This window comes from Sceloporus occidentalis, unplaced genomic scaffold (genome assembly GCF_023333645.1).
Source record: "Sceloporus occidentalis isolate IW3139 unplaced genomic scaffold, rSceOcc1.0.p SCAF_57, whole genome shotgun sequence".
In the NCBI taxonomy this organism is placed as follows: Eukaryota; Metazoa; Chordata; class Lepidosauria; order Squamata; family Phrynosomatidae; genus Sceloporus; species Sceloporus occidentalis.
The window spans coordinates 2,457,275-2,480,168 of NW_028317037.1; the positions used below are offsets into that span (position 1 = coordinate 2,457,275).

The following is a 22,894-nucleotide window of genomic DNA, read 5'->3' on the forward strand; positions in this document are numbered from 1 at the left end:
GGGTTGTTTTTTTTCAGGGCTGGAGCTGAAATGTGCAAAAGTCCCTGAATCTCCGTGGAATAGAGCCAGGCACAGAAATCACACGGAAAGCACTCAAAAATCCCAATTTCCGTGTGAAAGTCACAAAATTGGCAACAGTGTACCTCTGTTCAACTGAGGCTTCAGAGAAGGTTCTGGAACATTCTCCACACTCACAAACAGCACACAAAATGGCCATTGGAACACAAAATGGCCTCCAAAACACAAAATGGCCACCGGAAAACAAAATGGCTGACAGAACACAAAATGGCTGTCTCTGCCTGAGTGCTTGGCAGTTGACATTTGAGGCCTTCAGGGGAGAGAGAGACTGAGGGAAGGAGGTCCTGGAGGGAAGGGGCCTTGGGAGATATAGGGCTTTCCTGAGATATTTGGGGTTGCTTCCTAACAAAGGGGTTTCTGGACCCATAAAGGATTTGGGGCAAACTGGTTCTGAAAGGCAGTAGCAGCCTTTTCTCTTGCCAATGGGATTTACAGTGTATTTGCTTGACTGGATCTCCCAGCATCCACATGGCCAGAAAGAGGAGGGGTCCTGCCCTGCATTTCATGGGTCTTAGGCTCTGGGAACGTGTGCCTTTGGCCAGCGTCCGTGTGGCTGGGGCTCCAGAGTCCCTCCTGCCTTGTTCCATATTAACTGCAGGAGGAGCCTGTGAGGGTGGGGCAGGGGGCGGGGCCTTCCAGCTCCTCTGCCCCCATTGGCCAGAATGAAGAAGGGGAGGAGCTTCTGCCTCTCTATTTAGCTCTCTGCGCAGAAGAGTGAGTGAGGAGTAGAGAGTGTGAAGGGGTTAGAGAGAGACAAGGAGGAAGGAGAGGGACAAGGCTTGGAAGCAGTAGGCTTCACTGCTGTGCTGAGGCCTCCAACTGCCATGCGCTGAGGTGGAGGTGGCCATTCTGTGTTCCAGCAGCCATTTTGTGTTCTGGTGGCCATTTTGTGCTGCTTGTGACTGTGGGGAATAATGTTCCAGAACCTTCTCTGAGCCTCAGTTGAACAGAGGCTTCTCTTTCTCTCCTGAGGCTCCAGAGTCAGAAGGAGGCCAGGCTCCTTGGGCCAAAAGGAAGGAAGTGTGTCTCTTTGTGGGTCTTTTGTGTCTATTTCCTGAGAGGGTTTTCCTATTACACAGCTCTGCTCACCTGCGTATGTCACCAGCAGGATTCTGTTCTCTGTGTCTTTGAGTGCTGCAGAGTTTCTTTCCAAGCCAATCCTAATCCCGGTCCCTTTTCTCAGGAACCTCATCTCGGACTCCTTGTACACGGCTTTGGGCCTCTGTTGCTGGAAGTGACCCAAGAGTAGGGCAACCAAGACCCCTGCCCACCTGATGGCCGACACAGAGGCCAAGCAGAGGGGGTTGGGCTCCAAGAGAAGGAGGCTGCGGAGGTACAACAGCTCTTTGGTGAGTCCCCATCCTGGTTATTAGTCTCATGTGTTTCACTGCTGGGCCAGCTCATGAAAGCAAGTGGAGAACATACTCTCCCAATTTGGCAGAGACAGTCCTGGTAAATCCTCTGTCACCCCACTTTTTCAGGGGCTTTCAAAAATGTCCCGGTTTTGTTCTCCTCCTCCCACTTTCCCCTTTGTCCTCAGCTCACTTCAGTTCCTACAAAATGAGTATCAAGGATTTTGAACCCCATCAACTCAAAAGTGGGGAGAGAAGAGGAAAGAAGGGAGCAGGGAGTCCTTGCTAGGAGTCTGAGGCAAAAGCAAACTGCTGTGCCCTTCCCCGCTTTTGTGACCTTCCTCATAAACATCTTTGGCCATCTTGACCACCTTCTGGTGTTGTTTGTCCACGTGTGTCTTTCTTTTTCCATCTGTGAAATGTTGGGGGATATGGGGGAACATCTCTGGATCTAAGCTGTGGCCGTCAAGCCCACAGTGTTCTCCAGAACTGTTTTTTAAATATGACATTTGCCACTGAAATTTGGCAACAAATGGATAAATGCACTATAATTCTTTGGTGGCTAAATGTAGTATATGTTTTGGGATAGTCAATATCTTAATCTATCTTCCATATCCCAGCCATAGCCTAAGTTATTTTGTTTATATCTTATCTTTGGTTTATATATTATATATTGTGTATATCGAGCAAGTGCACAAGACCGTTCCTGGGAGGAACAAGAAGGGGTAGGAAATGTCCGAGACCCAGGTAGCCCCGGGCTCTTGTTACTGAAATGGCCTCAGGGAAGGCAGAGCACCTGACTTCTAACCTCCATGTGTCTGGTGATGGTGGGGCTGGGGTGTCTTTTCCAGGCATTCCTCACCCTCCTCAAGGGCTGCCCCACCTTCGACCAGAGCCAGTAATGCAGCCACCATGGTTCTCCAGCTCTGGCAGAGTTTGTCCTTCAGCCCTCCCTGTTAGCTCACCATTTCCTCCAAAGGAGGCCATACTTGAAGGCCACAGACCCAGTCAGTCCCTTGGAGGGGACAGAGAGCTGGGGGGCTCTGGAAGAAAATGGAGTGGGGTGAACCCAGGAGGAAATGGATGGGAAACAGGGTGATGTGAAATGACCTTCCTATTGACACCCAGAGAGTGTCAGAAACTCAGAGCTTTGCTTCCCAGATTTTATCCTACACAAACACACACACAATTGACATATACAGCGGGAGCCATGTTGGCCATATAGCAGTAGCATCCCAAATCCACAAAACTAGGATATCGGATATGTTATATGGATGTGAATATACCACATTTTAGGCTTCACGGGAGAATGATAAAGAGAAGGCCAATGCATGGGACCTGTACTATTGGAGGTTGCTACCTCCAACAAAGGTTTTAAAATATCTTTTAAATTGGGACAGCATTGGCATGTTTTACCTTATCAACACCTACAAGTTTTCCTGTGTAAAAGCATGGAGCCTGCCTGAGAAATTCAGTTTTCTCTTCCAAACAGAGGGGCTTGTAGCCTCACAAAGGATTCGAGACAAACTGGATTTCAAAGGCAGTAGCTTTTTGCTTGCTAACATTATTTAAAGTTTGTTTCCTGGGATAAATTCTGAAGTAATGAAATAATATTTGGGATGCACCATGTGCTTTCCTTCCCTTTTATTAGTCACTCTCTGGATCAGGGCTATTTTCTATTGCAGGTGACTTTTGCGGATGTGGCGATATATTTCACCGAGGATGAATGGAAACTCTTGACAAAGAAGCAGAGACTTCTGTACAGCGATGTTATGATGGCGAATTATGAGAATGTGGCCTCTGTGGGTAAGAAACTTGACTCCACTGCCCTTCCTGTGAAGACTGAAGGTCCTTTCATACTACATTGTTATGGTGTTATGTTTCTACTTTAGAATTATGGAATCATAGAGTTGGAATAGGCAACAAGGGCCATCCAGTTAAACCCCTGGCCATGCAGGAATACACGTTCAAAGCACCCCCAACAGATAGTCATCCAGCCTTTGTTTAAAGATCTCCAAAAAAGGAACACTTTAGAAATAAATCTTAATAATAATAACAATGGCTCAGTACAGATTAGAAGAAAGGGGTGGCCACAGGCTGTCCATTTCTCCTCCGGATCATTGCCGCAGCAACCTCATGGCTGCAAGAACGATCTGCAGCCAAAATGAGCTCAGAAATGGAACTCCTTCCTGTGATGCCACCAAGGCGCCATTTGCACCTTGGAGCGTCACGGTGATATGTCTTATGCGCCGTGCTGTTTGGACGCGTCACACAAGACACGTCATGGATGCATGCGCCGTATGGATGGCGCTGCGTCAAGATTGTGCTGCCCATAAGTATTAGGCTTTGGGAGTGTGCAGTTACTGCATGCTCCCAAACCCTAAAATCACCGCCGGCATGCCACAAAGTGCCCATTTGTACCAGGCCAATAATAACAATAATGATACTCCACCACGTTCAGAGGAAGTATATTGCACTCTCGAACAGCCCTTACTGTCAGCAAGTTCCTCCTAATCTTTAGGTGGCATCTCTTTTCCTGTGGCTTGCATCCACTGTTCCTCTCCTTTTCTCTGGAATAGGAGAAAGCAAGCTTGATCCATCAAGGTGACATCTCTTCAAATATTTGAACAGGGCTATTATATCCACTCTTAACCTTCTCTTCTCCTGGATAAATATAGCCAGCTCCTAAGCCACTTCTCATAGGGCTTGATGGTTTTCAGTTCCTTCACCTTTTTGGTTGCCCTCCTTTGGATACTCTCCAGATTCTCAACATCCTTTTTGAATTGTGGTGCCAAGAACTAGACACAGGGTTATTTCAAGTGAGGCCTGACCAAAGCAGAATAGAGTGGCACTATTACTTCTCTTGATCTAGACACTATACTTTTATTGATAAAGCCTAGGATCATATTGACCTTTTTAGCTGCCTCATGTTCAACTTGTGGTCTGCTATGAGTCCTAAGCTACTTTCACACGTAGTTTAATTGTCATAACAATATCCTGTGTGATCTTGGAATTTGTAGTTTGGTGAGGCACTATTGCTCTCCACTTTCTAAGGATTCTAAATATCCCATTCTAAACTGCCAATTCTAGGATTCTGTGGGAAGGAACTATGGAGATAAATGCTTTTCACCCCCAAATGCTCCTCAGCACATCCCTCAGTAGGGCGGTTTACAGACTGCCCCTTTGGGGTGGCCTGTACCTGCCCCTTTCATCAACGGATCAGGGCCTCAGCTGCCACAGCGGCAGCCCTGAGGCCCCAATCCAACGCTTTTCCACGCCGTGGCCTGGAAAAAGTGTCCTTGGGGCTTCAAGCCCCAAAGACACCCCAACAGTGGCGTGGAAAGGAGAAAGGGGCCACTCTGCACCTTTCTCTTTTGTATCGCTGGCGCAGCTCTCTAAAGGCTGCACCACGACACAAATGAACGAAGGAGCTCCAAAATGGAGTTCCTTCCTGCACCGTGGAAAGGGCGCCACAAGCGCCCTTTCATGACACCAGGACGTCACGTCCATGCCGCTCCATTTGAATGCGGCGCAGTCGTGACATCCTAATGGGCATCACCATCTGCATGTAGAATGGGCGCCACCATTTTGTACGTACTGTGTGCGTACTAGGGTTGGGGGGCGTTTGAAAAAGATGCCCCCGGGCAACCCTAGTACGTACACAGTACGTACTAGGGTGCCCTTCTGGAAAGGTCCTAAGTTTCCTGGCTTTTTTGGCCCTTCTTCCAGGCTTTTCAGGCTCAGGAGAGTCTTCTTGGGGAAAAGGCCTCCCTTGGCCCTACAATGGCTCAGAGAGAGCCCAATAGTGGCAAAATGGCCTCTGGTTCCCCAAAGGGATGCTGTGGGATACTGAGGAGAAAATAGTATTTCATTTCACCCCCAGACAATACAATGTTAGGTTGCTCCTGAGATCCCCTGTGGGCCAGTGTGACCCCCCATCCCCAACATTAGGCCATCCCTGTCTTATAGATGCCTTAAGGCTGGCACTTGACCCTCACCAAAATTGGAGTCCAGGTCCCAGCCCCCTTGCTCTTGCTTTCCCAATGACTTATTTGTATATTGATTATCCTGCCTTTCTCAACAAATGGGACTCAGAATGTCCCTTTTGTGCATCACATGCTGTGGATGTGTGTCTGTGATAGAGAGATGGAGGGAATGGGAAAAACAGAAAGGCAGGAAAGAGATGCTGAAGGTGAAAGCTGAAGCAGTGCGGATAGGCAAGAGGGAAGGTTGGAGAGTGGAGGGAGAAAGGGAAGGGGATCAGGTCTCTGGGAGCCAGGAAAGGAAAGCAGGAGCAAAGCCAGGATTGCCTAGCTCTGTGTTGTTGTTGTTATTATTATTATTATTAACCTTTATTTATAAAGCGCTGTAAATTTACACAGCGCTGTACATACAATCTTTTTAATTGGACGGTTCCCTGCCCTCTTACAATCTAAAAAGACATGACACAGAAGGAGAAGGGAGTGGTGGTGGCTAAGGGGCCTGTCTACTAAGATAATACATATAAAATACATAGCAATACCGGAAATGATTCAATAAAACAGACAAGAAAAGAACATCAAATAGCAAGTGACAATTATGCAATGCCTGGGAACGCTTCTCTGAACAGGATGGTCTTCAGCTCCGTTTTGAAGCTGGTTAATGAAGTGATGGCTCTTGCTCGCGGGGGAAGAAGGTTCCAGGAGTGAGGGGCAGCGAGTGAGAAGGGGCGAATCCTAGATGGGGCAGAGGAAATCCTGGGCTGGGACAGCAGGCTTGACTACCAGAACGGAGGGCCCTAGTGGGAAGGTGAGGGGAAATAAGGTGAGGTATGTGGATAGGAAAGGACCTCTGGGAAGGGTCAAGAGAGGGGCCTTGGGGATTGGGAGGCAGCCACCAACCTGACAGGTTTTAAGAACTGAACTGGTGAGAACCGGCTCAGACCCTGGTTTTCAGACATATTAAGGGCTTCCATTTAGCAATTATGAACAATGTCTATGAAGAAAGGAAAGGCAACACAAAAATTCCTTTTTCTCTAATGTTTCTTTTTCCTACCTGAGCTTGCTTAGGGTCTTTTACCTGAAATGCTGGAGTTTGGGGAAGACACCTGCAAGTGCTATGCTTTTAGGGGAATTAGATACTTAGCTCAAAGGGGAGATATAGTTTGATTGAAGCAACAGTGACCTCAGGATCCAGCAAAGCTATAGCAGGTCTGCAATCACACAGAACTCCAAAGGCATTTGAAAGGCAAAATGAACACACATGCACAGAGAGAATTAGGTAACAAAGGTGGGAGTGGTGAATAAATGTAAGACTTTGCTAATGGTAATATGTTGCCTGGATGGATCTCAATCCCAGTTGCTGAGAATCCGGAATGGGGAGAGAAGTCAGTAGCTCCCATGGCAAGTCGGGTTGGAGAGTGTATTGAGGTGCTTAGCCATGTAAACCGACAGAGGACCCTATCGCATGGGATAAAAAAAACCCAGTTTAACTTTTCTGAATTGAATTCTGATTCGGGCTGCATCCGGGTCCTATCATATGTGAATCTCCGCTGAATCCACCAGCCAAATCCATCCTGGATTCAGCCCGAATCCCCACAGCACTTCAGCGGCCATTTTTTTTAGTGTTGGAAGCTTCCACTTAAAAAAGAGGGGGATGGCTGAGCATGCCTCGGACCCAGGCTACATCTGGGATGGATTTGGCCAATAGATTCAGCAGTGATTTACATAATATTGGACCCGGACATAGCCCAAATTAAAATTCTGTTTGGGAAAGGTACCCTGGCTTTCTTACCCCATGCAATAGGGAGCAGAGTGTCTGCCTGCAACTGGACTGAGGCTGAAGAACAGCCACTAGGAGCAGATATTTATGCTGTAATTGTTCCTTAGTGGCAGAAACTGAGGGTATGAAAAGGTTTAAATTGCTTTAGAATGTTTCCTGGGTGAGGAAAGAATGGTCTGAAACCAAATTTAATGCAATGAGGGCTTGGTTTAAGCTCTCCCCATTTACTGTGACTTCCTTCACTCTGTCCATCACTTCTTCTCTTAAATTAATGAGGAGAATTAAATTAAATTAAAATTATATTCTGGCCTCAAAAAGAAGAGCCCTCCCTCCGCCCCAACTGTCATCACCAGACCTGGGAGGGAGTGAAAAAGACAGGCCCAATTTCCATCAGGCCTAACTGTGAATTTTACTGTAACTCACATCGCTCTGTTTTATTTTACTGTGTTGTATTTATTTTTGTATTTTATTTTATTCTCTTTATTTTTATTGTTGTAACCCACCTGGATTCCTTGTGATTGGGCAGGCTATAAATAAATCATCATCATCCTTATTATTATTGGTGAAAGTACCTCAGACAAAAGGGATTAGCACACTGATTCTCAGAGCCTTTTTCTGACTATTTCCTTCCAGTCCCATTCCTTAGCCATAATCCCTTCACCCTCTACAGACATAAATGGATCATGCAGCTAAATCCACTCATTTTCTCAAGGCAGGTTCTCCTACAATCTCTTCTTTGCTACCTCCTATGAGTAGGGATCCATACCTGCAAAAATGCTAAATTCAGGGCACCCACTCCAACTTTATTAATTTTATATCAAATAGGGAAGGGTTAACAGGTGGCTAAATCTTGGGGTAACACATTCCTCTCTTGATTCAGAGAGTCAGTCTTGTGTGTCATTGTTCTTTTTTTTTCAGAAGAACATGTCAGTCTTGAGAGAGTCCATACATGTGAGAGGCCACATAAATGCCAGCACTGTGGGACTAGTTTTCCTTCAAAGTCAGACCTTGTGAGACATCAGAGAGTCCACACAGGAGAGAAGCCATACAAATGCCAGGGTTGTGGGAAATGTTTTTCTCGGAAGTCACACCTATTGGGACATCAGAGAGTCCACACAGGAGAGAAGCCATACAAATGCCAGCATTGTGGGAAATATTTCTCTCAGAAGTCAAGCCTAGTGACACATCAGAGAGTCCACACAGGAGAGAAGCCATACAAATGCCAGCATTGTGGGAAATATTTCTCTCAGAAGTCAAGCCTAGTGACACATCAGAGAGTCCACACAGGAGAGAAGCCATTCAAATGCCAGCATTGTGGGAAAGGTTTCTCTCAGAAGTCAAGCCTAGTGACACATCAGAGAGTCCACACAGGAGAGAAGCCATACAAATGCCAGCATTGTGGGAAAGGTTTCTCTCAGAAGTCAGACCTAGTGATACATCAGAGAGTCCACACAGGAGAGAAGCCATACAAATGCCAGCATTGTGGGAAATGTTTCTCTTCGAAGTCATACATAATGATACATCAGAGAGTCCATGCAGGAGAGAAACCACATAAATGCCAGCAGTGAACTAACACTGTTTTTGTTAAGAAGTATTACAAGAAAAATATTTTCAATGCATTGGTGATAAGAGAAAGCCCTTGTGATTTTGTTTTTAAGGGTTTTCTGTTCATAAAGTTATTGATTTTTGTATGTTGTTGTGTTGTTGTTGTTGTTGTTTTTATTTTTTTTTATAGAATTCTAGAATAAGAAAGGACCACAAGACCCATGCAGTCCAACCCCCGACACACAGGATGACAAAGCGTGGATTTATAGGATTCTGGCTTTGTAAGGCACCACAAGCACCATCTAGTCCAAGCCCCTGCCATATAGGAAGATGTAGCATGGTGGGTAGGTGTGTTATGTGTGAATGTGACAGAATTAGAAGATGAAGTATGAGATGAAGGATCTGGCACAGAGAAGCAAGAAAAGCTCAAACTGAATGTGCAAAAGATAAAGACACCGTAATGCAAAGACATGAAAACGAATGTACTAAAAGAAGAATGGATTGTGTATAACACAACTTGACGTAAAGAGCACCAAAACAAGAACGGAATGGGAACAAGAAGTCACTCATCAGGAAAAATGATGCACATATTAAAAAGCATAAAGGAATCTTCAAAACCATGGTGCTAGTGTGCCAAAATCAGCTGGAACTGGCACCCATCACTCTTTCAGAAAACTGATCGACCTCTGGGAAGATTTGTGTGCATGGGCATTGTATGAATGTGTGCATGATTTGAGGCCTCTTGATATGTAATATATTAGAATGAATGTCCCTAATGTTAGAATAAATGTTACATACAAAGTGTTTGAACCCAGATCTGGTCTCTTATGTGTCTGATTAAAAGTTTTATAGTCCAATTCTGTATTTACTCACCACTCTAGATGTAAAGAAGAAGACCAAGATTGGTGACAGGTGTGTGATCTCTCATTTCACCTTCTGGAGCTTCTGCACTGATCCCTGAAAGCGGAAAGAGAACTAACCAAGCAGTGGGGCACACTTCCTTTGTTAACCCATTACGATTCCACTATAAGAGACAGGCTTTGGAGTTCTGATCCACTGCCAGCTGTAAGGTTTGGTTTAAAATATGGGGGCTGGGTCATCGCCTGCAGCCTCTGGTTCCGTTGGAGGCAGGGCCTCTTCTCCAGCATCACCTGGAACAAGGGACCAGAACAATGGACAACAACAGATGGATGTGGCATGTGTGTTTGTTCATATACATCTGTATATATACATCTGTATATATATGTATGTATGTGGAGGCATCTCTATCTAAGTGCATTCTGACTTATACTTTTAAGAGCCTAGACACACACAGACATGAAATGTTTAAAGTCTATAGATCTTGCATACAATACCCATAGATACATCTATACATACCCATAGATACCTGTGTACGCACATGTATTTATATATATATATATATATATAGAGAGAGAGAGAGAGAGAGAGAGATGCAAACACATGTACACATATATCTTGGATCATATATATATGATTTATATATTTATATATACTCTTCTACTTGCATACAATTTAAACATAAGGAAATGCATAGAGGAATATGAATATGAATGCGCATGTATACACCCCCCAGGTTCTGGTCAACATCAGCGTGTAGATATAATTATAATTGTATATATGTTTACTTCCGGTCATAACAGCATAACTGCTCTGCAATTGCTGTAATTGGAATTTATACTTTGCGATGTTTTTATGACATGTATTTTACACATGATTGGCTCCTGAGGAAACTCTGAGGGCTGCCATTGGCTGGAATCCCCATCCCTCCCTCCATCCCTGGCCCTGATTGGATGAAATCGCACTCCTTCCCACCAACCCTGGCCCTGATTGGCTGGAATCCCAGTCCCTCCCTCCATCCCTGGCCCTGATTGGATGAAATCGCACTCCTTCCCACCATCCCTGGCCCTGATTGGCTGGAATCCCAGTCCCTCCCACCATCCCTGGCCCTGATTGGCTGGAATCCCAGTCCCTCCCACCATCCCTGGCTCTGATTGGCTGGAATCCCAGTCCCTCCCACCATCCCTGGCCCTGATTGGATGAAATCGCACTCCTTCCCACCATCCCTGGCCCTGATTGGCTGGAATCCCAGTCCCTCCCACCATCCCTGGCCCTGATTGGCTGGAATCCCAGTCCCTCCCACCATCCCTGGCTCTGATTGGCTGGAATCCCAGTCTCTCCCACCATCCCTGGCCCTGATTGGCTAGAATCCCAGTCCCTCCCACCATCCCTGGCCCTGATTGGCTGGAATCCCAGTCCCTCCCACCATCCCTGGCTCTGATTGGCTGGAATCCCAGTCCCTCCCACCATCCCTGGCCCTGATTGGCTTGAATCCCAGTCCCTCCCACCATCCCTGGCCCTGATTGGCTGGAATCCCAGTCCCTCCCACCATCCCTGGCCCTGATTGGCTTGAATCCCAGTCCCTCCCACCATCCCTGGCCCTGATTAGCTGGAATCTCAGTCCATCCATTGATCCCTGGCCCTGATTGGCTTGAATCCCAGTCCCTCCCACAATCCTTGGCCCTGATTGGCTAGAATCTCAGCCCCTGCCTCCTTGTTTTCTGGCAGCCATTTTGTGTTCTGGTGGCCATTTTGTGCTGCTTGTGATTGTGGGGAATAATATTCCGGAACCTTCTCTGAGGCCTCAGTTGAACAGAGGCTTCTCTTTCTCTCTTGAGGCTCCAGAGAGAGAAGGAGGCCAGGCTCCTTGGGCCAAAAGGAAGGAAGTGTGTCTCTTTGTGTGTCTTTTGTGTCTCTTTTCAGAGAGGGTTTTCTTATTACACAGCTCTGCTCCTTCTGGGGAACATGGGTTTTAAAAGGGATCAGAAATGGGGAGGATGCTTTTAATACAAGCCTTATTATTATTCTTCACAAACATTGGGCTTTGGCTTCTAAGAGGAGGCTAGTCCCCCAAAAAAGCCAAAAGTGGCTCCTCTGGGAGGTTTTAAAGTCTCCCCAGTTTCCTTATTAAGAGATTTTCAGGGAAGAAGGAAGGAGACAGACCAGAATAACTCAGATTACCAAGAAGGAAACAAACAACAAGAAGAAGAATAAGGATTAGACAGAAAAACAAACTGCTTATATTTTAAAAAAGCAAAACCATTTTTAACAGGATAATAATTAGACTTTTACATCCAACCCAGGCTTTATCTGCAATATAGAAATAATCCAGTTCTAAAGTGTGTTAACTCTCCTGTTTCCATCCTGTGGAATCCTGGGATTTGTAGTTTGTTGTGGCATCAGAGGTCTCTGGCAGAGAAGGCTAAGGGTCCAAAGGTAAAATCCCAGGATTCCATAGGAATGAGCGGTTAAAATGGTGTCAAATTGCCTTATTTCTATAGTGCGGATGAAGCCTTCTTGGGAAAGGGGCTGATGCTAGGAAAAAGAGGAGGAATGAAGAGGGAAAGGAGGATGGACAGATGGAGGGCCACCTGCAGCTGGACTGGCCTCTCTGAGCGGTCAAGACCTGAGCTGGGTTGTGGATGATGGGCTCTCTTGATATTAATATTAATATCTTTCACTATTGATTGTAATTAAGGAGGGGATCAGGTTCCTCCTTTCAATAGCATCAGGAAAATGTTTAGGTGTTGTTAAGGTTTGGAAATCCTGTTTGGGGACTTTTTGTGTTCTCACAGCCATCGGGTGCCATCAGGAAAACCTTTCTGTGTTGTTTAGGGTCAGAGATCCTGTTTGGAGTCCCTTCCGACTTTGGGGCCCTTTCATCCTCCATTTTGGGTTCCCTGAAGGCCTCAAACTGCCAGGTGCTGAGGCAGAGGCAGCCATTTTGTGTTCTGGAAGAAACTTTGTGCTGCTTGTGACTGTGAGGGTCCACCGGTCCTTGCCTCCCCCTTTGGGAAAGGAGACCCCCTCAGCCCCCTGGACTCACTCCTGCCACTCATTCCTAGAATGGCTGGGACTCAGGGGAGTTTCCTAGGCATTGCCACCTTCTGCCCTCCATGGCCATTGGCACTGACCTTTCCCCATTGCCTTCCCTCCCTCAGCCCTTGGACCTCCTCCTCCTTCGCACTCAGAGCAACCCTTCTCTACGGCTGAGGAGACGGCCTCTGACCCAGGGAAGCTCCGGCCATAAAGCACTCAGAAGAGGCCTTCCTGGGGCTGCACGGTCTTTGTACTGAAGGTAGGATTTTATTCCTGGAGCTGGAAGAGGACCTTTGTTTAAATGCTTCAGTCCAGGATTGTATGGAAGGGTTGCAGCTGAGAGAGTGAGACCTTGCTTTGGAGGAATAAAGCCCCAAATTCAGTCTGTGGCAGCATTGTCTTCCCAGAAGTTTGAAGTGAGATTTCCAGACCCCAGACACACAATGCACCAGTGAGTCCTTTGTGTGGGGACTGTGTGTACGTGTTGTTTACTAGGGCTTTGTGAGGTATTTGTTTCACTGGGTTTATATAATGAATTTACATAGGTCTTCACTTCCCCAAAATGAGCGTAATCCAGGATGCAATCTTCACTCATAAACCTATACATTTATAGATTTTTTTTTGTATAAGTGCAACATATTCAGCAGTGTGCTTCTTTTTAAAAAATATACAAGGAAAAGTGAAGAAATTGTGATTTTGACAATAGATCTGTTCAGAAACAATGCACAGAAATGTACATACCTCAATTTCTGTGTGGCTTTAGCAAGCAGAGGGAGGAGGTACATACCTCATGCTCCTGCTATGACTGACACACACAAACACACAAATTTTGTAATTGTCAATTTGTAAACTGCTTTGATCTTTTTGGAAAGGCGGTATATAAATAAATGTATTATTATTATATCATTATATTACAAACACAGCAGTTAAGCTCAGAGATTTGTCTCATTTGTAAAAATGAAATGATTATTTTCACCAGTGTCTAAATGGGAAAGGGGGCGTAATGAGGGGAAGCCATTGATCAGATCATTGAAGAAATACAGGTCTTATTCAGCCCAGGGCTGTAATTTCTCCACCTGGGATACAAATCATAGAATCATAGAGGGCGACTAAAATGGTGAAGGGTCTGGAAACCATGCCTTATGAGGAATGACTTAGAGAGGTGGAGATGTTCAGCCTAGAGAAGAGAAGGCTGAGAGGTGATATGATAGCCCTATTTAAATATTTGAAGAGATATCATATTGAGGAGAGAGTAAGCTTGTTTTCTGCTGCTCCAGAGACTAGAACCCGGAACAATGGATGCAAGCTCCAGGAATAGAGATTCCACCTCAACATTAGGAGAAACTTCCTGACAGTAAGGGCTGTTCGACAGTGGAACAGACTCCTTCCTCGGAGTGCAGTCAAGTCTCTTTCCTTGGTCTTCAAGCAGAGGCTGGATGGCCATTTGTCGGGGATGCTTTGATTGAGAGTTCCTGCATGGCACAATGGGGTTAGACTGGATGGCCCTTGGGGTCTCTTCCGACTCTATGATTCTATGATTCTATGAATCTATGTAGCTAGAACAGGACATTCCCAAGCCAACATGGCCAGGCAATAGTGTGGAAAATAGGCAATCTCTACATGGGCAAAGACACTCTCTGAATTGTGACTTCTCTGCATGCAGAAGGCTGCCATGGGAATTGGGGAGGAGGGCTGGATCCCATGGAAGGGGGGCAACAAGAGAAGAGAGAGCTCCTTTCCTGCCCTGCCTGACCGGGGGCCTCTCTGGGGGATGGACGGCAACTAGTTTGGCCACTGGGAGAATGAGGGGCCACCAGGCCAGACATGCCTGACCCAGCAGAACCTTCTATGCTCCAGTGTTGCTCCAGGTGGAATCAGGCTGCAACTGGCCATTCAATGACCCAGGTATTACCATAGAGTTGTGGAAGCCATGCCGCATGACCATTCCATGCCTGGTGAGGGTGTTTGGTGCGAGCTATTGGAGATGCATCCAGCTGTGTTTCTGTAGCCAGAAGCAAAATGAAGACATTTTCCTCTGAGGGCCACTGGGGACTTCTGCAGGTATCAGCAGGTGATGCCCTCATTTCACATCTAGCTATGGGGACATAACCAGGGCCTTTTCCAATTTCCCATCCCCTGATCCCCAGCTAATCTAACAAGGTATGGAGTAACTGTTGTGTAGGGGAGCTGCTGTGAGTCTATGCTAGGTCCAAGGGGCTTTGTTTGGTGCAGAGGGAGGAAGTGATGCCCACCTGTCAATTGGGCCAAAGGAGGCATATGTCACCTGCGTATATCACCAGCAGGATGCCGATCTTTGTGACTTTGAGTGCTATAGGGTTTCTTTCCAAACCAAGCCTAACCCTGGTCTCTTTTCTCAGGAACTTCATCTTGGACCCCTTGTACACTGCTTTGCAGTATCTTTTGCTGGAAGTGACCAAAGTGCAGGCCCACCAGGAACCCCCTGCCTACCTGATGGCTGACATAGAGGTCAAGCAGAGGGAGTTGAGCTCCAAGAAGAAGAGGCTGCCGAGGTGCAACAACTCTTTGGTAAATTGCCATCCTGATTATTAGTTTCATCTGGGTCACTGCTGGGCCAGCTCATGAAAGCAAGCGGAGAACAACTGTCCCAGTTTGGCAGAGGGAGTCCTGCTTAATCCTCTGTCACCTCATTTTTTCAGGGGCTTTGAAAATGACCCATTTCTCTCTCCTGCTCCCACTTTCCCTCTTCTCCTCAGTTCACTTCAGTTACTGCAAAATGTGTTCCAAGTTCAAAAGACGTGTGCAGCCCATCAACTCAAAAGAGGGAGAGGGGAGGAGAGAAAGGGGCAGGGTCTTACCCTTGCTAGGAGTCGGAAGCAAAAGCAATCTACTGTGCCCTTCCTCGCTTGTGCGATCTTCGTCATTAACAACATTGGCCATCTTGAACCCCTTCTGGTGTTGCTTGTCCACATATGTCTTGCTTTCCCCATCTGTGAAATGCTGAAGGATATGGAAGAATTTCTCTGAAAATAAATTGGGGATGGGCCCAGTGGCCCTCAAGCCCAGAGTACTCCCCAGAACTGTTTTTGAAATTAGGAGAGATATGGCTAAATTCACTATAATTCCTTGGTGACTAAATGTACTTTACATGTTGGGCTAATCAGTATCCCAATCAATCAATAATATCTAAGAAATGGTCTAAATTATATTGTTTATTATATTGTTTATCATATTGTATATTATATTGAAAGGATTCGAGACAAACTGGATCTCAAAGGCTGTAGCTTTTTGCTTTCTTGCAGAATTTAAAGTTTATTTCCTGGACTGAATTCTGAAGTGTTGAAATAATATTTGCGATGCACCATGTGCTTTCCTCCCCTTTTGCTTACTTACTCTCTGGATAAGGCTATTTTCTATTGCAGGTGACCTTTGCAGATGTAGCAGTATATTTTACCGAGGAGGAATGGAAACTGTTGACAAAGAAGCAGAAACTTACATACAGTTCTGTGATGATGGAGAATTATGAGAACGTGGCCTTTGTGGGTAAGGAACCTGAATCCATTGCCCTTCCTGTGAAGACTGAGGGCCCTTTCATCATTCACTGTCAGAGTGCTTTGTTTCCACTTTAGAATTATAGAATCAAAGCAACTTCCTGACAGTAAGGGCTGTTTGATAGTAGAACACATTCTTTCCTCGGAGTGTAGTGGAGTCTCCCTCCTTGGAGGTCTTTAAACAGAGACTGGATCGCCGTCTTTCGGGGATGCTTTGATTGAGAGTTCCTGCATGGCAGGGGGTTGGACTGAATGGCCCTTGTGGTCTCTTCCAACTCTATGATTCTATGATCAGTTATGAATAATATCTATGAAGAGAAGAAAGGGGGACACAAAACCTGCTTTTTCTCTAATGTTTCTTTTCCATCCTGAGCTTGCTTAGCTCCATGATTGATTCAAGAGGCCCTTTGTTACCCAAAATGCTGGAGACTGGGGAGGACACCCGCAAGTGCTATGCTTTTAGGGGAATTTGGCACTTAGCTCAATAGAATGAGATAGTTTAGCTGGGGCAACAGTGACCTCTGGATCCCGCCCAGCTCTAGCAGGTCCTGAATCAAACAGTACGTCAGAGGCATTTGAAATAGGTTTTTGTGTTTTATTTAGGGGACACACAAAGAAGTATTAAAGTTTTATATTCTTTCTATTATAATAAGGGACGCCAATACATTTATCAGCTCTCCAAGTCTTTGTTACTAAGATCTTAGCACAACTATTATACGGTTCTGAGATTTGTACTTTCAGTAGCTTTACAACCTTCGAGGCATTTCAAGCAAAAATTTTAAGAACAATTTTACGTGCCCCAAATTGTGTTTCGAATCCCATTCTCCGTCTAGAAATAGGGATGCTATCTGTTGAGGCGCGTGTATGGATATGCAAATTAAATTTATGGCTCAAAATGTTTTTTGTTCCGATCGGTTTAGTGCCATTAATTCTAACAGACTCCTTTTTGTCTCCCTGGAAGGAGAGGCTGACCTTGAAACTCTTATCTCTTGGACTCTCACTATCTGAAATAACTCTACTAGGCTATGATAAAGCAAAATCTGTGATTTCTCAACGCATCGAGGATATTGATTTCCAGACTCATATAAGCCAACTAACTTTACATCCTGTTAGGGAATCCAGTAGACCTGGCAAATATGCGAAATATTTTGAGAGTTTGAATGTCCCGAAATTCAGAAGAGCTTTCATGTCAGCAAGGTTTAACATCTTACCATCAGCAGTCCTGAAGGGCAGATTTAAAAAGATCCCTTACGAACACAGATACTGTCCTTGTGGCTCAGAGGAAATCGAAAATATTAATCATGTTCTCTTTGGCTGTTCTTTGTATACAGAAATACGTGCTTTATATATAACACCAATTGTGTTGCAGTTTCCAGGCAGACAAGAGCAATTTTATACCAATTTTCTACTTGCAGATCAGAAGGAAGTTATAACGCAAGCAGTTGCACAATTCTTTGCAGCTGCTATTGCAAATCGTTAGCAGTTTGTTAAACAGATGTAATATGTTATAATCTCAAAATCTGTATAGATGGCTTGATTTAACGGTAAGATTTGTAAAGGAGGAGGTATGGCCGTATTTGACCATACCATCAAACTAACCTAGTTGGGGACTAAAGTCTAATGAAGTTATCCCAATCAGTTGCATCTGATTAATGTCACTTTGTAGTTTAGCTCTTGGTTGGACAGGGGATATGACTGTGCTTTTGAACTAATATGTCTTGAATGTGGTACTCTATTACACAATATGATAGAGCTGTTTGTGAGGTGATGGCAGCCTACTCGTTGTCTGTTTACCTGATCGTGCAGCCCTATCCTTACTTTTTATCCTTACTTTTTAGCCTTACTGTTTATAAACTATCATTTGGTTATACTCTCCAATCTGCCTGTACATGAACCTATGTTGTGTTTTAAATTGGAATTTTGTAATTGTGCTGGCCAAATGGCTGTAATAAAGTTATATTATTTATTTAGGGGAAAGCAAAATACACAGACACACATACTATATATATATAAGTGTTCATGCGCACACACAAGATCTAGGTAGCAAAGGTGGGAGTAGTGAATAGATGTAAGGCTTTGTTAAAGGTATTTATTACCTATCCAGAGCTTTATTCCTGCAACAATTGGGGTTGGTGAGTGCATTGAGGTGCTTAGCCAAGAAAACAGAGTGTCTGTCTCTAACTGGACTGACACTGAAGCACAGCAAGTTGGGCCTGATATTTATACTGAAATTGGTGCTTAGGGCAGAAACTGAGGGTTCGGAAAGGTTTATAGCTCTTTAGAATATTTCCTGTGAGGGGAAAGCATGGCATGAACACGAATTGAATGCAGTGTGTGTTTGATGCAAATACCTCAGACAAAGACCACACTGCCTCTCAGGTCCTTGTTGGCTCTGAATTTCGATTGCGTTCACAATCCAATGTACACTACAATCTGGGGGTGACGCTCCCAGATGCAGCTCAACAATAACATGGCAGAGTATGGAAGCAAATATCTAGATATAGGTATTGGCACTACACAGACCACTTTCCACACTTAAAAATAAGTCACTGACACAGTAGATTTCATTCAAGTCCTTGGAGGTTCTTTATCTTGAGTTACAAAATAATACAAATGAATAAATGAATGATTTATTATGGCACATGGCCAGCTTAAAAAAACAAACAAAGTAAAAACAAGTATTACAAAGAATCACAATAAGTAAACTGCATCCTAGCAATAAGGGTAAAATCAGTTCATAAAATGAAATCCTAAACCTTGCAAGTAAAAATTGTCCCAAATAACTTTGAGAAATATAGACTTAAAACAGTAGACTGACTCTATGTCATAATTATTTCAAGATACAATCATAGAATAATAGAGTTGAAAGAGACCGCAAGAGTCTAACCCCCTGCCATGCAGGAAATCCAAATCAAAGCATGCCCAGCAGATGGCCATCCAACCTCTGCTTGAAAACCTCCAAGGAGGGAGACTCCCCTACACTCCAGGGGAGTTTGTTCCACTGTCGAACAGCCCTTACTCTCAGGAAGTTCTTCCTAATGGTGAGTTGGAATCTCTTTTCCTGTAGCTTGCATCCATTGTTCCGGGTCCCTGTCTCTGGAGCAGCAGAAAACAAGCTTGCTCCCTCCTCAACATGACATCCCTTCAAATAATTAAACAGGGCTATCATTTCACCACTTCTCTTCTCTAGGCTAAACATCCCCAGCTCCCTAAGTCATTCCTCGTAGGGCATGGCTTCCAGATCCTTCACCATTTTAGTCGCTGTCCTTTGGACATGCTCTAGTTTCTCCACATCCTTTTTAAACTGTGGTGCCCAGAACTGGACACAATAGTCCAGGTCGGTCCTGACCGAAGCAGAATAGAGTGTCACTATTACTTCCCTTGATCTAGACACTATACTTTTATTGATGCAGCCTAAAATTGCATTGGCCTTTTTAGCTGCTGCGTCGCACTGTTGACTCATTTTCAACTTGTGGTCTATTTGGATTCATAGATCTCTTTCACTCATAATTTCATTCAGCCAGGTGTCCCCCATCCTATATCTGTGCATTTCATTTTTCTGCCCTAAGTGCAATACCTTACATTTCTCCATGTTGAATTTCATTTTATTAGCTTTGGCCCAGCTTTCTAGTCTATTCAGGTCATCTTGAATTTTCATCTTGTCATCTGAAGTATTAGCTACTCCTCCTAATTTGGTGTCATCTGCAAATTTGATAAGTATGCTCCCAATTTTGTCATCCAAGTCCTTGATAAAGATGTTGAATAGCACTAGGCCCTGGACAGAACCCCACTGGATACCCCACTAGTCACTTCTCTCCAGGATGAAAAGGAGCCATTGTTGAGCACCCTTTTGGTTCGGCCGGTCAACCAATTACAAATCCATGTAACAGTTGCCTTGTCTAGCCCACATTTTACAAGCTTGTTTGCAAGAATATCATGGGGAACTTTGTTAAAGGCCTTACTGAAATCAAGATATACTATATCCACAGCATTCCCTTCATCTAACAAGTTGGTAATTTTATCAAAAAAAAGAGATCAGGTTTGTCTGGCATGACTTCTTTCTCTGAAACCTGTGTTGACTTTTTGTGATGATGGCATTGCTTTCTAGATGTTCACAGACTCTCTGTTTAATGATCTGCTCTAGAATCTTTCCTAGTATTGATGTCAGACTAACTGGACGGTATTTCATGGTTGTTTCTGCATCAGTTTCAAAAAATTTCTGCGACAAATAATCACATCTGCACAATATCTGGCAACTTCAACAGTTACCTGCTCCTAATAATGCAAATATTTGCAAGCTCTCCTCTCCAACTTCCATCAACTTCACCATCTCTTGTTCACACCAGTCCAATCCACACCGATTCGCATGTGAGCTGTATACTGTATTGGCTGTGAGTCATCTCCTGGAGCCAAACAGCATGAAGTGACCTCTGCAGTTGGTTTGCATCATGTCTTGGGCTCTGACTCTGTACTCTATGGCAGTCTCACAGGATATGATGCCACCTGTCAATCAAAGTATTTTTGCACATTTTTAATGGAACATTTTTTCACCAGTCCTCTGACTATCTGCTTCCACTGATTCCCCCAAGGCAGTCCCCATCTAGTCTCTTCTTTGTTAGCTGCTATGAGTAAGGATACAATCGTTCCATGGATTTAGGGTATCTGCAACAGGATCACGCTTCAGTCACTCACACCAACTTTATTAATTTACTGTCAAATAGGGAAGGGTAAATGGGGGCTAAATCTGGGGGTAACACCCTCCTCTCTTAACTCTGATTTTCACTTATCTGTCATTGTCCTTCTTTACAGAAAAACTTGTGAGTCAAGAGAGAGTCCACACAGCAGAGAAGCCATTCAAATGCCAGCATTGTGGGAAATGTTTTTCTTTGAAGTCAGTCCTAATGACACATCAGAGAGTCCACACAGGAGAGAAGCCATACAAATGCCAGCGTTGTGGGAAAGGTTTTTCTCAGAAGTCAGTCCTAATGACACATCAGAGATTCCACACAGGACAGAAGCCATACAAATGCCAGCATTGTAGGAAATGTTTTTCTTCGAAGTCAGTCCAAGTGAGGCATCAGAGAGTCCACACAGGAGAGAAGCCATACAAATGCCAGTGTTGTGGGAAATGTTTTTCTCGGAAATCAATCCTAATGATACACCAGAGAGTCCACACAGGAGAGAAGCCATTCAAATGCCAGCATTGTGGGAAATGTTTTTCTTTGAAGTCAGTCCTAATGACACATCAGAGAGTCCACACAGGAGAGAAGCCATACAAATGCCAGCGTTGTGGGAAATGTTTTTCTATGAAGTCATACCTAGTGAAACATCAGAGAGTCCACACAGGAGAGAAGCCATACAAATGCCAGCGTTGTGGGAAAGGTTTTTCTCAGAAGGCACACCTAGTGACACATCAGAGAGTTCACACAGGAGAGAAGCCATTCAAATGTCAGCATTGTAGGAAAGGTTTTTCTCAGATGTCACACCTTTTAAAACATCGCAGGATACACACAGGAGAGAAGCCATTCAAATGCCAGCGTTGTGGGAAAGGTTTTTCTCAGAAGTCAGTCCTAATGACACATCAGAGATTCCACACAGGACAGAAGCCATACAAATGCCAGCATTGTAGGAAATGTTTTTCTTCGAAGTCAGTCCAAGTGAGGCATCAGAGAGTCCACACAGGAGAGAAGCCATACAAATGCCAGCATTGTGGGAAAGGTTTTTCTTTGAAGTCAAACCTAGTGAGACATCAGAGAGTCCACACAGGAGAGAAGCCAAAAAAATTCCAGCAGTGAACTAATATTATTTTTGTAAAGAAGGAATACAGAAAATATATTTTCAGAAAAAAATTCAATTCAAATCAACTATCAAAACATATATAAATTAGGATGAATTAATCTCCTCTTCTCTTAAAGAGTAGAAACAAGAACCAAGTAAAAATGGAGATTGGGTTTTTGTTTATCTAGCTCTATTTTTCTTTGCTGAAAGATTAAACCAGGAAACTAGAAGAAATGAAAATTTAAGAGGTTTAGAGACCATCTAGGAAGTATACATAGTTTAGAGATACAGAAACTTACTTGGCTTTTTTCTATATATATATATATATATATATATATATATATATATATTCTTTGTATATTGTGTAAATATGTTTCAGTGTGTACTAATGTTTTTTCTTGTAGGTCTTTTTAATGAATGTTCAATATTTTTTTAAAAGAAAATATATTTTCAATGCAGCAGCAAAAAGGCCCTTATGATTTTGTTTGTAAGGTTTGTCTGTCCATATGTCTGTTTATGTTTTAAAGTTATATTTTGTTACGTTTATGTTTTAATTGCTATTAGTATAGATTATTGCTTTGGGTTATAAACTTGGCTAAGGATTATGGGTTGTGGTATAGGTTAGCTAGATGGGGGGCTGGGATTTGTTGCAGCTGTCTAGAATAGTTATGGGAATGATAGCTTTTGCAATGTTTGGGATGTTTGCTGAAGAAAGTTGGAGGCCAGCATTAAGAGAAAGGGCTAGTTTCTGGGAATGGCAAAGGGGTCTTGTTTCCTGTGGGGCAGAGACTGTGGGAATTGGAGGTGGGGGCTAGTTTTCGAAGAGGGTGGAGTTTTAGGTTTGGGGGTTGTAATGTATTCATTGGATTGGGGAGGGCAGTACTGGCTTAAACACCGAATTCCTGACTAAGTGTTCTTAATAAAGTTCTTTGTTGTTTTGACACACTGGACTCA

The 22,894-nt window shown here is 44.2% G+C and overlaps 1 protein-coding gene across 1 annotated transcript; it reads left to right on the forward strand.

Annotated features, from left to right (window-relative positions):
• Positions 1-2,162: 2,162 nt before the first annotated feature.
• LOC149287698 (uncharacterized) lies at positions 2,163-21,957 on the forward strand. The gene is made up of 3 exons (XM_089492557.1): positions 2,163-2,177; positions 8,192-8,743; positions 21,001-21,957. The coding sequence occupies exons 1-3, from the start codon at positions 2,163-2,165 to the stop codon at positions 21,955-21,957; spliced, it is 1,524 nt and encodes a 507-aa protein (XP_089348683.1).
• The last annotated feature ends 937 nt before the right edge of the window (positions 21,958-22,894 follow it).

Coding starts and splice junctions, on each gene's coding strand:
- LOC149287698 (XM_089492557.1), top strand. Junction 8,744..21,000: donor ATGCAGGAGAGAAACCACAT/AAATGCCAGCAG, acceptor GAGAGAGTCCAC/ACAGCAGAGAAGCCATTCAA.